At 47.4% G+C, this 15,203-nt stretch overlaps 4 protein-coding genes across 4 annotated transcripts; all 4 read left to right on the plus strand.

Annotated features, from left to right (window-relative positions):
* Nucleotides 1–860: 860 nt before the first annotated feature.
* EDB93DRAFT_1250885 (uncharacterized protein) lies at nucleotides 861–5,248 on the plus strand (the record flags this gene model as incomplete). Its single annotated transcript, XM_041453081.1, has 11 exons — nucleotides 861–908; nucleotides 967–1,591; nucleotides 1,661–1,962; nucleotides 2,030–2,524; nucleotides 2,578–2,724; nucleotides 2,780–3,832; nucleotides 3,890–4,172; nucleotides 4,222–4,611; nucleotides 4,769–4,813; nucleotides 4,866–5,072; nucleotides 5,124–5,248. The coding sequence occupies 11 exons, from the start codon at nucleotides 861–863 to the stop codon at nucleotides 5,246–5,248; spliced, it is 3,720 nt and encodes a 1,239-aa protein (XP_041307336.1).
* Nucleotides 5,249–5,442: 194 nt separating this feature from the next.
* Nucleotides 5,443–7,548, plus strand: EDB93DRAFT_1086157 (major facilitator superfamily domain-containing protein; the record flags this gene model as incomplete). Its single annotated transcript, XM_041445961.1, has 12 exons — nucleotides 5,443–5,676; nucleotides 5,738–5,926; nucleotides 5,975–6,068; nucleotides 6,120–6,233; nucleotides 6,283–6,598; nucleotides 6,646–6,653; nucleotides 6,713–6,745; nucleotides 6,789–6,925; nucleotides 6,989–7,077; nucleotides 7,130–7,219; nucleotides 7,265–7,342; nucleotides 7,383–7,548. The coding sequence occupies 12 exons, from the start codon at nucleotides 5,443–5,445 to the stop codon at nucleotides 7,546–7,548; spliced, it is 1,548 nt and encodes a 515-aa protein (XP_041307337.1).
* A 1,301-nt stretch (nucleotides 7,549–8,849) lies between these two features.
* On the plus strand, nucleotides 8,850–9,524 carry EDB93DRAFT_1104362 (uncharacterized protein; the record flags this gene model as incomplete). Its single annotated transcript, XM_041447407.1, has 1 exon — nucleotides 8,850–9,524. The coding sequence occupies one exon, from the start codon at nucleotides 8,850–8,852 to the stop codon at nucleotides 9,522–9,524; it is 675 nt and encodes a 224-aa protein (XP_041307338.1).
* Nucleotides 9,525–10,742: 1,218 nt separating this feature from the next.
* On the plus strand, nucleotides 10,743–15,057 carry EDB93DRAFT_1285338 (atromentin synthetase; the record flags this gene model as incomplete). Its single annotated transcript, XM_041454501.1, has 7 exons — nucleotides 10,743–11,638; nucleotides 12,683–12,819; nucleotides 12,877–13,115; nucleotides 13,166–13,999; nucleotides 14,057–14,678; nucleotides 14,705–14,798; nucleotides 14,849–15,057. The coding sequence occupies exons 1-7, from the start codon at nucleotides 11,005–11,007 to the stop codon at nucleotides 15,055–15,057; spliced, it is 2,769 nt and encodes a 922-aa protein (XP_041307339.1). The 5' UTR covers nucleotides 10,743–11,004.
* Between the last annotated feature and the right edge of the window lie 146 nt (nucleotides 15,058–15,203).

Raw genomic sequence — 15,203 nt, forward strand, 5'->3', positions numbered from 1 at the left:
TGAATGTATTGAAACGCGGGGACCTTGGATATATTATAACAATGAGAAGCGAGTTGACATGCAACGCTTAAATGCGTAGCCTCCGATCGGGCTAGTGTCACTAGTTATGCAAATCCCGGCATAAAACTGTTCTAGACAGTCACTGTAATTACATACCAGATAAGCCCTGTCACGACATTCGAGCTCAAGTTCGGCGTCGTGTAGCTCAGTGTCGCGCAGGAAACCCCCCCCCTCTCCCGTGGGTCCCTGAAGCAGGAGGATGGATACCCTGCCATGGTGGAATGAACTTCAATGAAGTTACCAGGGGCTCTGAAACTTTTGTAAATTATTATGTCTGTTCAAAGAGTTTAAACTTCGAATCTGGCCTTGAAGCGCAGCATAGCTGCGTTGCATTGATTGTGACGCCAAGAATATTTCACATCACCGAAATTACACAATTCAGACCATGAGCAATATCGGAGCTTCCATGGCTTCCATAAGTATCCGGCACAAGTCGGGATGTAAAATTACGCATACCTGCCATAAGAATCCCGGATCCGGCACGAGTCGGACAATGGTCGGAGAAACAAAATTACGTTCTAACTGCCATGCAGCATCGGGGTTTGCGATATTTGCCACCTCTGTCACTAGCCGTAGACATGCCCGAGCTTGTGACATACCCTAGCTTTGACACATCCTCCTCAAAGCAAAACTCCGATACTGCCGATGCTGTGAGACTGCAACAAGTCTGCAAGTGTTGGCGCTGCGCGCCGTAAAGGCTTAGGTACAAGTTCCGTTTAGGCTCGTTTATACAACGACAGTTTAGAATTGAGCATCCCTGTGACACAGGTGCTGTTGCGCACCTACTATACGGACTGAATATGCCGCCGAAACCGCGAGGACAAGGGAAAAAAAGGGCTGGGAAGGAGGTGAGTGATTGCGTGCCGGTACTAGCATGGAGACTCAAGCACTAATCAACTAATGTAGGGACATATTAATGACGCCCTATTGCTGGGCAACACCAGAGGCTCTGCGGGTCCATCATTAGATGATAGTATCAACGAGGTTACAAGGCGTAACAAGATCGCAGACAAAGCCATCATCGGATTCGCTCGTTTCGACCTAATCAAATATTATAACCACCTTGAGTTTGGTAAATGGAACAATAGACCTTTGGTCGACTCACAAGTGCAGTCCCTTTATCAATCGTTTCTTGCAAATGGGGCTGACCGCTTCAATCCCGTCCATGCGATTCCTCTCGTTGTTCACAAGCAATGGCTTGTGGAAGGGAGCTATGAAAAAGATCTTGATAAGTGCGGGGAGCTCTCCGAGCTCCCGATCTTGAAAATATCTGGGAACGCACCAAAAGAATGGAAGTTCAAGGCAGCAGGGGGACATCATCGGACAAAAGCTATTGAAGCTTGGATGAACAAGATGAAGAACGAATATGAGATGGTGTTGGCAGAGGAGACACGCGTTGCCGACCTACCTGCGGGTGAGATCGACCAGGATCAGATCGACTACATCGACAAGGTTGTGAAACTACGTCGGCAAAAACTCGAGGGTGTTCTTGCGTATGGCGGTCAATGGATTGTCACTATTTTCGATCAAGGTGAGTCCGCGCTGAAACATACAATTTGGCGAAGGAAAATCAAGATGAGTCTGACGGAGGGAGCGACAGGTCAGGTCAGCGAAATTATTGGTCTTCATATATCGCGGAACGAAACGAAGCATGTGTATATGCAATCACCAGAAGAGGGCCTCATCCAGAAGTACAAGATGTTGTGTGCGAAAAAAAAAAACTGGTCCAATATCGAGCATACTGCAGCTGGGGGCGTCTTTGCAAAGCAGAATGAACTTCTTTCTCAGGACTACGTGTTCAACCATCTGGCGACGATCGTGTCGTCAGGCACTCACTACATTCATACGCCCGAGATGCAGTTTACTCGATTTTATGATACAATGTTCTCGAGTTATGGAGGGGTGCGTAGCACATTCACTATCGACATGAGATCCTTCGCCATTTCGACTGACGCCTGTCTGTCAACAGATTGTTGCTGATGTCACGATGCGGCTGGAAAACCGCCTTCGCTGGTGCTTCAATACGATCCCGTACAACTCCGATAAGGGCGAGAGTGGGGACACCGAGATGTATCAACAGCTTAAGCGGGCACATCCAGTGCTGGATGCGATTTCCGGCCCACTCCGGGAGGCTCTGAATGATGCCTATGAGAAACACCTTGGGGGCAACACTCCCGCATCCTACCGATTGGGCAACACAAATGAAGATGTGTGGTCAAAAGCCTATCTGCTGTACAAGTTCGATGTAATATCCGCCATGAAAGACTACGTCCAAGACAAGCAGGCGATGAAGGACCTGCCTGGTGATGTTCGGACAGCACTGGAAGGCTGTGCAGCCAAGGCAGCCCTTGTGCTTGGCCGAAGTGATGATGTACACGACCTCGGCCATTTTCCGCTGATGTCTCGCTCTGTCGTTACCACTCTCATCCGGAATTTACGCATGATTGAGAGGTCTATTTTCGAGGTGCGTATATCCTGTGGGTAGATATTTCAGTGCGGTCTGAAGGAGTTGCTTAGGTTTCCGCTTGGTTCTCACCATTTCTATATATGGCAAAGGCCCACGGGAAAGACTGGAACCCTGGGTCGGCCTCAGCTGAAATGATTCGGGCGATCATGGCCCATTCTGACTATGATCCTGAACAGCGCGGGGGCGCTGTTGCTGAGGTATGTTTGATGATGTTTCTAGTATTACCTGATGATTTGTGCATTTTAAATACAGATTGTATCCTCGATATTCGAGATGTTCCCCGAGTTCCTCAACATGGAAGGACAGATGGCAAACATCAACATGCCCCGTCGAGTTACACAGCAGCGAGAGCTGCAGTCGGCATTTGGGATTGCGGATGGCGGAAAGAGTTCTAGAAGAAGTGGTATTAATGCGGCAAAGGGCAAGAAGAAAGGGAAGAAAGGCAGCGATGAAGATGATGATAAGGATGACAGTGGCCCGTCATCGAGTGATAAAGAGACTGACAGCGATCAGGAGCATGACGATGATGAGGATGGTGAAGAGGCTGAAGAAGGGACCGACTTGTGCACCTCGCGGTTACTCCGGAAGGAGCGCCTTCAAAAGGATTCGGCACGCATAGATAGCCTTCGTGTGGAGGTGCTCGACGCACAAAAGCTTTTCAATGGTGCAACGAAGCTGACATCCGTAAAGCGCAATAACTTGTACGAACCATGGTCTCGACAGTCAAGCATCTCGACGGGTGTTGGCGACAACGTATTCAGGGGACAAAACTTAGTCCCTTTCCACACATATGAGTGGTCTGCTGCAACAGGTGGAACACGAGCACGCCGTTTGCGTATTCTTGCCTGCATTGCAATCATGGAGCAGACAATTATCAATGCGTACCGGATTGGCTTGCTGGATGACAGTAGCGGAGGTGCAGCTGCCATTCGTCTCGCGATCGAGGACAACACAGAAAATTATCGAGTTGCACGTCCCATCTCGAGGAAGAAGCAGAAGCAGAAAGGCGGGGGACTTGAAGGCATCGAAAAAGTTACGCAGCTAGCGCCAGAGCACGTGAACCTGACGTGGCCCGATCAAATTGATGTTGCAGCAGCATCGCAAGTTGACTTTAAATTAGAGGTCGAGCTTGGGTCACAAAAGCGCGATTTTCTACTGGTCCATCAGACTCGTCAAGCACAGAACATCATCGATCTCGTACAGCGCAGCCGCATTGCCTGGGAGGATATTACAGGCGTCGCAGAGGCACGTGAACACCCCCCCCTTCGTCCTGAAGTTCAGGGAGCGTTAGAGGCGCTCATCAAGGTAAGTATATTCGCATAAAGTGACATTCTCTCACGATCCGCGCACCGCTACTCGCAGGAGCTGAGTATTAATGCCCACAATCAGCGCCAGTCTTTGAAGGGCAAGAAGTTCCCTTTTGATGGCAGCATCTCACCGAGTGATCATCTCCATGTCCTATACAGAGCAGTAGAGAACGAGACAGCTGTCTCCCGCATTATGAGAAACAAGAAGTTTTTGGTGCCGTCGCAAGGGGACGAGCTCGCGCTGCTGGAGGCTGAGGCAAGAACCCGCCAGAGACATCGGGAACGTGCTAGGGAGCATGATAAGAAGGAAGAAATTTTGGATGCGAAGAAAGGTACAGGTAAGCGAGTCGTTCAAATTGCTATATAATTGCTTACATGTGATGTCAGATGGCAATACTGCCAGGAGCGCGCCTGTCCAGTCTGACATAGAGAATCAAGCAGGTACTAAGACACATTGTTTGCCGGCTCCAATGCAATGTTCAGCAGCAATGACAACTGCTGTGGGTCTCTGCGTCCATCCAGCGTACCCCCCCCTTACCCATCCATCCGTCCAACATGATGCTTGTATGGATGCAGGGGGTATGGGCCCCACCTTGGACGTTGACCCCACTTTGGACGCTGACCCCACTATGGATGTCGGCCTCACTCCGGATAGCGACCCCACTCATAGTTCTCCCATTATCAATGTCAACCCCGCCCCACCCCACCCCACTCAAGCACCTACCACTCATGTACCTGCGAGGAGTGACAGTGCCATTGGCGAAAGTGAGGACAACTGTGAGTATGCTACTTTTGTCATATAGTTGCGGGGCCAGTACATTATTGGTGCGCAATTGCGAATTTGCGGATGCACGACAAGAGGGTCAGACTGAGATTTGACCAGCTCTATTTTCTATCTACCTCCACAAATTGCCATTGACGCTTCTTCATACAGCGTTGACTATTGAAGACGGTGACATAGAATCTGCTGCTAAGTCAGGTGAGTCATGAATCGATCTAAGATATTTGGCACATTACTTCCAATCATGCAGACGATGAAGTGGGGAGTAACCTCGCGTCCAATTGTGCCTTTCACAAGGAGCAAGGCAAACCAACTCCGCGGCCTCGTCCTATTTACCGCGGAGGAGAGGTTGCTGGCAGAAGGACTGAAGGTCATCGATTAACTAAGGACGTGGCTCCCACCTTGAAGAAGCGCCAAGCCTCCCACTCAGTATCTTCAACTGACTCTTATGGTGGACGTAAGTATCATCTCTATGAAGCACCGATACAAGCGCTTACACCTCCTATAGATACCGCTAATGGGAAACCTGGCAGAAAGCGCAGGCAGCTTGGTGAAGGCAATGTCGGTTTACGTGGCAATACACACTTCCAGTTTCGAGAGGATGATGACACAATATTCTCCCAATTGGCGTAATACCTTGTGAAGTCTTATATTCCCGCTACCTTTATGGAATGGGAATGTCCTGATCCGATTACCGGGCCTGTCATTAAAGTATAATTGTATAGTATTGTAATACCTGCTCAGTCACCCTCTATATTTATAATCATCAGTCTGTCGCAGGACATGTTTTATCTTTTCCTCGTCCAAGTCGTCTACAGCGCTGGTCTATGTCGGCCTCTCCTTCAACAGCAGCGGTTGAGAACTCCAATACGTTTGTACCAAGTCAAGATAATGTGGACGAACTACATCTTTCTCAGCTTCACGGCGCCTCCGCGATCATAGACGACAAGCTCGAGGACAAAATTCTCGACCACCTCCAGCAGTTAGAGGATGAATGGCAACATGACCCAGTCAACCCCAGGAATTGGTCTCTGGCCAAGAAATGGACAGCCACTACAATCGTCAGTCCTTCCATCAGAACAAAGTACTTAATCATGAGGTTTAATTTCGGCTTCCTATCAGCTGGCACTCTACACTTTTGTGACTCCGTTAGCAAGTTCTATTATGGCACCTGGATTGCCAGACCTGGCCGTAAAATATGATATAACTGATCCAACAGTCACAGCCTTGACTCTCAGCATCTTCCTTCTGTCATTCGCTATCGGTCCTTTACTTACCGCATCCTTGTCTGAAGTATATGGTCGCGTGTGGGTACGTCATCCTCTTACCAGTGGAGCCGTCTGCCTGAATCAGTTCAAGGTCCTCCACTTATCGAACCTCTTCTTTCTCGTGTTTAATCTTGGCCGTGCTTTTGCACCCAACACTTCGTCTTTCCTTGTCTTTCGGTTTCTAGGTACGTTGCGGAACCATCACTATTACAAGTTCACTTATCTTTTTTGCAAAGCTGTTTTCGCGGGGAGTGCACCCATTGCATGCGGCAGAGGCGTCGTTAGCGACCTCTTCTCCGAACGAGATCGTGCCTCCGCTATGGCACTATACTATGTCGGACCCTTGATAGGTACATTTCACGTCTGCATCTTCACGCAATTTCACACTCATCTTGCCAGGTCCTGTTGTCGGGCCCGTCATAGGAGGCTTCATCGTAGAGTCGGTCGGCACACGATATGATTTCTATGTCGTCGTCGCGATCTGTGGTGTCGCAGCAGTGATCGGCATCCCTTTTCTAAGAGAATCCTATGCACCAATCATCAGGCTTCGTCGTGAAAAAATGGCCACGGATCTCGAAAAGGCACCTGGAGGACACTCCACCCTTACTGCACACCCCATGAATAAATGGGTTTACTCGTGGATCAACCTCAAACGACCCGTCATACTTTTGACCCGTAGTTTTTTATGCGTCATCCTTAGCTTATGCGTGGCTTTGTGAGTTGTATTCTATATCACGCAGCTAACTGATATAATTTGTTTAGGATTTATGGTGAGTACTTTGCATCCTGCATCGAGTTATGCTGGATGTGGACTAAGATTATCTGTCAGGTATCTACTACTTGATATTTTCCACATTCCCAGGTAAGATCATATTATCCCAATGATACGAGATCCAATATTAAAGCCTTGCACCCCGACCTCTTTTCGGAAGTATACCACTTCAATACCGGAATCGGAGGTCTGACATACATTGGACTTGGCGTTGGATTCATAATCGCCACCATTTTTGGTGCCAAACTTTCCAACAAGATGTACATACACGTACGTCAAGACTGTTCTTACTTCGGCTGCAGTAGCTAAAGTACACCTTTTATCATGATGTAGTTTGCTGCAAAAAATGGAGGAATCGGTACGCCAGAGATGCGCGTGCCCGCTCTGATATTTGGTTCGTTGTTCACCCCAGTGGGACTATTGTGAGATATATACAGGTCTACTTTTGCTGTTCCGATTCTAATCCACGCTTAGTTGGTATGGCTGGTCTGCGCAAGCCAAGATCTACTTCATTATGCCCATTATTGGTACCGGTATCTTTTCGTTCGGATTAATGACAACTTTGTGGGTCTCACATCAAACCATTGTTCGTGGCTAACCTCTTTGAAGCCTCCCTATTCAACTATACCTCGTAGATACGTTCACCTATGCTGCAAGTGCAACCACAGCGGCTTCTGTGCGTTGCCCGTACATTGAATTTCGTCGGCACCTCTGAACATATCATCAGACGTTACGTTCACTATTTGGTTTCGCATTCCCTCTACTTTGTACTCGATTATGGCGGGGGCAGCTCCCTTCTTGCAGGTCTTGCCATCATCATCGGTATACCATTCCCCATCTGGATATATTACGCTGGCGAACGAATCCGTGCAAACAGCTCTCTGGCTCTTTGATTTTCTCTTTCTTCCTTTGATGTAAATTTACGACCATGATGAAATTTCAGATCGTTTAGCCCGAACGATTTCAAGGACACTGCACATAAAGTAGCAATAAACAAGTTATTGTATGATCTACATTCGGCTGTTGACACGATAGGTAGTTGGGCGTTAATGTTGCTAGCACGCCTCGTGGTGATTGGAATAAATCGATCGGCACTGAGAATTTGCAATGCGACGGAAATATGAAGGGACGAAATCAGATGAATTCTGGAACCATCTCGTATGTATATTAACGGACAGTAAGGCACGCTTGGTGAGCGAGCGACAGGTTTGGCCAATACTGGCGCCAAAGTCAAATGGCAAAGACACTTACTCCGTATCGCCTTGAGATACTGGCGAGCACAGGTTCCCACCCATTTGTACACGATGCTAGGTGAATTGATGCGTCACACCACGAGGTGAGCTCGTTGTGAACGTGTTGTAGATATGAGAGCAGGCGGCGGCCTCGAGGAATCTCGAAAAGAATTAGCCAAAGATTCAAGGGCAAGGGACGTGACGTACTGTTTGTTTGCCAATTTATTGAAGACCAGACAACTAGACTCTACGCGCGCCTCGAGATCAGAGGGTATGACCATACTTGATATGGATACAGGCGCATTAGCTGCCGTTTCCTATCCTGATGCAGATGCGTGCCATCTCCGAGTCTGCTCTGACTTCTTGAACTGGTTGGTTGTTCATCATGGACGACTGGATGGAGTATGATGGTGTCGAGTTCATCATTCACTAAGACGGCTGCACAGAGGTTGTAATAAGGTTTAGCCTAGCTTATTGGGAGGATGAAAATCGAGCGCCTAGGGCTAGACCCACCAACCTCCGAATGTCTGCAAAAGAGGCCCGTGATCAACTCAGATCTTTGCGAGTCATAGAAGTTGATTCAAAACGTTCCTGCAGGTCGTGAAGCAGTAGACAGCTGGAGTGCATGCCACCGGAAACAACCGATTCCTGGAAGGATTGCGCAGCGCTCTGGCCTCTGAAGAAGCGATCGCGATTTCAAAGCTTTTACGCCCAATCTAGCATTGACCGTCTCAAGTTCCGGGCTCGAACCTACAACAACATTCTTCAGCGTTACATAGCGTACTGAACCTTACCTCAATACCGCAAATTTCCTCGCCCACCCGGGAGTCTCAAATCGATATCGAGTGCACCCTAGAGGAAACCGTGAACAACATTACGCTTATGGCATCACCCAAGATTTCATTCTCACCTTCGAGAACGAGGTCAAGAGGTTCGTTGATCCCGCTGATTTTTATGATCCCATGTGCGCGTCGTTGACTCGTAATTGGCTTATGAAGGAGTTGCGTCTCCGTCAGTTGAATTATAAGTGCTGTGTCGACTTGGTCTTGAAGCCTGAGGATTCTGTGGATGAAGAGGAGGAGGAGGAGGTAGAAGGATTAGCTGATGAGGAGGACGATGCAAAGACTGATGAAGACGAGGGCGGTCCAACTGACCACGAAGACACAAAGGAGGATGACATGAAGACTGATGAAAAAGAGTTGAGTCGCTATGAAGACGAAAAAGATGACCCAAAGACTGACGAAGAAGCCGATTCAACTCACTATGAAGACGAAAAGGACGGTGATACAAAGACTGACGAAGAAGGCGATGAAACTCACTTCGAAGATGAAAAGGAGGACGACCCAAAAACTGACGAAGGCGAGGGCGATCCAACCCACTTTGAAGACGAAAAAGAAGACGACCCAAAGACTGATGAAGATCAAGGCGATGCAAGTCACTACGAAGACGAAAAGGACGACGACAGTAAGACTGACGAACACGAGGCCATTACCAATGACCATGATGAAGATACCAAGGAGGACGAAGACGAGGGCTATACAAGCTACGATGATGAAAACAAAACCTCGGTGATTGGATGCGCAGGATTTGAAGTTGAGTGCGATGCAGAAAAGGTGGTGGTTATTTCAGCTTGTTGAACTTTGAATGAGGCCATATATCTTACCACTTTTCTGTTAGAAAGAATTTGATACTCGGAGAAGTGCTCGAAGTTGTATCTGCTGATGCGAATGCATCAGACCATTGCGTATTTAAACACCAGAAGTGAAAATTTTTCAGTATGGAAAGTACTGATTTCAAACTGGATGGACGAGACACTGAGAAAGCACTGAATTTCGAAGCCTAGTCCCCCGTAGACAGCCCTTTATAAACGAAGGAAGATACTGGTTCCGCAGTGACTCGACTGGGTCGAAACTGAAAGTGATATTTTCTGGCGGGTATCCAAGATACTGAAATCGGACAGCATGAATGATATAAATATCGCCTGGCAGCGGGATTGGAATATCTGGACTGAGAGTAAGGCGTCGGGGCTGAGGTCGTTGTTCTTGACGATCATTCTCACCTTAGACTTTTAGGACACGTACTATGTAGACAATCAACAGAAATCCCCGTGAGAAGATTTACAGTTTCAAGTGAATGAACTATTTTCAATAGCTCAACATTAAGCTTTGACATGCGATATGAACTGATTACTATAGTGCCACCTTTCAACACGCTCATCTCACTTCACAAATATAGGTTCAGATACTACATCCATCTTGTTTCTAGGTCACTCGTCCCCCACAAAAGTGTAGATGAACGAGCCTGAGGTTGCTTGGCTTTCTCTAACGAACTACCCAATTTTTAAAGTGAGGTAAAGTGAGTATAATTCACCAGTGATATTATTGGCAATGAATGCATTGGCACACTTGTGACATTCAAAAGTGCCGCCACAATTACTATTGTGGTATCATTCGTCGATACTGCCAACATGGCCATGTTCGTGGCATTCCCCCACCTTTTGAGCTTTTCCTAGGTGTGCTAATTCTTATATATGATTAGCTCATTGACGAAAATGAAGTACACTTGTGCATCAGCATCTCGCGACTGACCTGAGTTGGTCATGAGGCACATCCCGCACTGGAAGCAGGCGACTGGAAGACATTGACGCTTCAGAGGCCCGAGTGAAGTTTTTACTAGAATGAGATCATCCTCGAAGGCTGTTTGAACCTGGTAGCAAGACCAATAAACCAGAAATGTGATGCAACTTTCCAATTCTCATATTGAAGCATGCCTGAATTTGATCCATTTCGGATCTCAACTTATGACAAATGATTTGCCAATTAGTTGCCATCCATCCATCCCTTTCCTGAACTCATGAGATGAATCGGTAGATTCCTCCACATCATAGTATGGAATGTGGTGTGGAGAGGCCAATGATTTTTGGCCACTGCACAATTTGAAGTTGGTGACGCGGCTGGTAGTGTAAGTTGAAGACTTACCACTCAAAGTGTTGTGCTGCTAAACTCGTGCCAGGGCACAAGCATGATCTTTGATGCCAAATGATGAAGCATATAAAGTCTGATGCTCGCCGTCAACATGTTGTATAACTTTTGCAATTAGCCATTCCAATACCTCACAATGGCAGAACCTGATTTCAATACAGTTCGTGACATTATTGCTCAAGCTGCTGAGTGCTATCCGTCACACAAACTTTCTTTCATAACCTCCTCTGCACATGACTCCTCCATTCAGACAAAGACTTTCAGTGCATTCAACCAATATGTTCACAACGTTGGGCGCGCAATGCTCGAGTGGGGCAAGCCTATGGGATCGATTATCGTTGTATACCTTACCGAACACGAAGAAAATATGGCTGCCATTTGGGCATATCTCATGGCTGGATATATCCCCTGTTTACAGCCCGTACTCAGTGCACAACAGGCACACAAGGAGGCACATGTCACTCACATCAAGAACCTGTTTGAATCTGCAATTTGGCTCACCAACAAACTTGGTGCTGAACAGATCAGCTCCATTGATGGTCTAGGAGTTCACTTGTTCTCTGATTTGAAGGCCTCTGCAGAGACGTTTACTGTCCCACCTGACTGGGTTGCATCCGAACCTAAGCCCGATGACCACGCAATGCTCTTCCTGAATTTGGGCTCAACCGGGTTCTCAAAGGCGGTTGTGCACACGCACCGTACCATTATTGCTGCTTGCCATACCAAGGAGCTATGCTTTGGCCCGCCTTCTGAGTCTCGAGTCTTGAACTGTAAGGCTACCATCTGTTACAAGAACATCTAGACGCTTGGGCCCCTACTATTTTTCTCCTGATCCTCCTCGTATCAGCCCTCGCATCATACCCTTACCCCGACCTTACCCTTGTCATCCTCGTCATTCTCGCATTTCCCTTTCGCCCTCTACCTGTCGCTTCAGCAAAGCCAGTACATTTGGCCGGATCCTTTCGCTGACGAAGCATACCCATGCTCCGCTTCACCACCTGACTGATCCTGCGGACAGTCCCCTTGCCCTTACCGTCTGGACGGTAACCTATGACACGATGCATGACGCATCCCCTTTGCCCTATTTTCCTTTCTTGATCTCTGACTCGGTGCGCAGTCGCACATGCAACTTATACTTAGATCCGCAGTTGCACGATCGTGCCTCCGCGTGTTTCACTTCTCATTCTGATCTTTGACTCACTTTCTTATCCAGCACGTTCTACCTAGATCGAACGTGCCTTCCTATTATGGTCTTACCCTTTACCGATTGCCTCTCCCGGTAGTACGAGTTATCATCCACTAATACGTCCCCTGTCCTCTATATAAACTCGCTACCATGTACCATATTCCCTAACTTGAATCTACTTGGTTCTTGACCTCCTACTCTCACCAGAGTGATCCTTTCTGCCTCGCCAGCAGTCTATATTCTATCTTCTTATCTGCTCATCGCGGATAAGCCTATAGTCTCGACCTTTACTCATCGACTTCGTCGACGAGCAAAGCCCCTGTTAACTAGTCGGACTTCTGTCCTTCTAATTAACGACGATCCTTACGATTAACCTTCGGGTGTCGTAAGCCTAGGCCGATATAGCTTATCGTCTCGCACCCGCGTGACATAAGCTACCCAATTTGGACATAGGCGTCAAATCGTACCTGCCGAAGACACGCCAAGTACGACCCCTAACCTTGGGCTAGCCCAAGGACGTCCACAGACCGTTGACGACACAAGCTCTGTTTGAGCGTCGTCAACAGATACCATCCAAGTCGTAACACCATCGTTAGAGCTTTCTTCAAGAATTAACTGTGGCCATCAGGGGTAGGATTTGATCACGTCACAGGGTCTGTGGAAACGCACATCACACCTCTCCTATATGGTGTTTCGCAAGTCCATGTACATGCATCTGTTATTTTGTCTGATTCCGTTTGCATGCTTTGTCTGATCGACAAAAATGTATGTTCCAATTTAGCCATGGCTCCTACTTATCAATTCATCACACTATTTTTTCAGTCCATTGGTCTAGCTTTTGCACCAAACTTCCTGCTGGCCAAGCTCACTCACGATCTTGAAAAGTGTACCGATCTTTTTGGATCTTTTGACCTATCCTCCATCAAGCGGATTATTAGTGGAGGTGAAGCAGTGGTTTTGAAGACAGCAAAAGCCTTCGCTGCTACCATGAAAAAGCTTAGCAAGAACCCCTCTGCAGTTTTTTTCATAGTCTCTGCTGGATTTGGAATGACAGAAACTTGGTAGGAATATTTATACAACATCAATACATCTAAAGTGACCAGTCTTGCAGCGGTGGATGTATCTTTGATCCAGTCAATATTTTTACAACCAAACCCACTCGTGAGTTCCTTGATCTTGAATGTCCTGTTAATGGTTGCGAGATGCACATCATTGACCCTATTGATGGCACCACTCTGCGCCCAGATGGTGAGAGCAGTGAGCTTCAGGTTCGTGGACCAATGGTTTTTGTATGCTACTACAAAAACCCTGATGCTATGTCCTCCAGCTTTATCAAGGGTGGCTGGTACCGCACTGGTGATGCAGGCATCATCGAAAGTGGCATCATGCGCCTTATTGGTCGCATGAAGGACACTGTTATTATCCATGGTGTCACATATGGTATATCCGAGTTTGAAACCCATCTGCAGACTTTGGAAGGTGTCATGCACTCTTTCCTCGCTGCTGCTCCATACCATATTCCTGGCCAGGAAACCGAAGGATTCGTCATCTTCTACTCGCCATCTTTTGACCTCAATGAAGCTGACGCCCCCATGAAACTTTTCACCATGCACCGTGCTTTACATGATATATCTGTCAAGATGATCACCCAGCCACCTCAATTGATCATTCCCATCCCTGTGAAGCAGATGGAAAAGACAACTCTGGGGAAACTCTCTTGGTCTTGCCTCCTCATTCTCCTTCAGAAAGGTGGACTAGCAAAGCATATCACCCATGCTGATGAACTTCTTAGCAAGGCACGTGGCGCTTCCTTCATAGCCCCCTCCACAAAAACGGAAAAGGCTCTTGCCAAGATGTATGCAGGTATCCTGAACCTCGTGGACAATGACGTTTCAGTGAATGATAACTTCTTTGAATTTGGTGGTACATCTATTGGTGTTCTCAGGTAAATAACTAATTTACTACCGTAAAGATGACCTTCATTGACGTAGATAATCTGCAGGCTTAAGCGTGAGGGGGAGGCATACTTTGGCCTGCCTGAAATCCCCACCATACAAATCTTGAAGCACCCCGATGTCTCGAGCCTGGCCAATTATGTTGATTCCTTGCTCTCCAAAGACAGACCAGCTGATGAATATGATGCTGCTGTTCCCCTCCAAGTGACCAGAGACAAAACACCTCTCTTTTTTGTACACCCTGGAGTTGGAGAAGTTCTTGTTTTCCTTAGTCTTGCAAAGTATTTTCAGAATGAGCACCTGTTCTATGGACTTTGTGCTCGTGGTTTTGAGCCTGGTCAGCCCTTTTTCACGTCCATGGATGAGATGGTTTCCTCGTATACTGCAGGTATCAGGAGGGTCCAGCCAGCAGGACCATATGCCATTGCTGGCTACTGCTACGGTGGTTTGATGGCATTTGAGGTGGTCAAGCGTCTGGAGGCCATGGGCAAAGAAGTCAAGTTTCTCAGTCTCATCAATGTTCCACCTTATCTTGCTCAGCACATGTATGATATCAACCTCATGTGTACGCTCAATGTTGCATTCTTCCTCGGCCTTCTGTTGAATCATGATTCTGAAAGTATGGTGCCCTCATTTAAACCACTCACACAGAAGGAGAGGCTTGAGATTGTGTGGAAGCTGAACATCTCGCTGAGCTCCAGCTGACACCTGAAACTCTTGAGCACTGGATCAAAGTCTCCATGTCTCTCTTGCGCTGTGGCAATGGGTACACCCCAATGGGCACAGCTCGTAACTCATACATTCCTGGACTTAAGTAGAGTTTGCTCATGTCTTTCTAGCGGCCATCGATGTTTTCTATGCCATCCCGCCTCGTGGCCCAGATGACAAGGTTAACTGGCTTAAGGAGCTCAAGCCATGGGCTGATTTCAGTCGCACCGACCCAACATTTATTGACGTGTCTGGGGAGCACAACACACTCATGGACTCTGATCATGCCTCTCAGTTCCAGAAGCTCTTCCGCAGTTGTCTCGAGGCTCGTGGAGTGTAATGTTTGTCATGCTTTTTGGGTATTTCTTTTTTGATAAATATATTGTTTGCACCCATACCACTACTGTGGCCTTTCCCAAATCATTGATTTTATGTATGGTGGTCAACTTAATTAAATCACGTGCACGCACAAATTTCACGAATGGA

This window comes from Suillus bovinus (assembly GCF_016758785.1).
Source record: "Suillus bovinus strain UH-Sbo-P2 chromosome Unknown EDB93scaffold_31, whole genome shotgun sequence".
Taxonomy (NCBI): Eukaryota; Fungi; Basidiomycota; class Agaricomycetes; order Boletales; family Suillaceae; genus Suillus; species Suillus bovinus.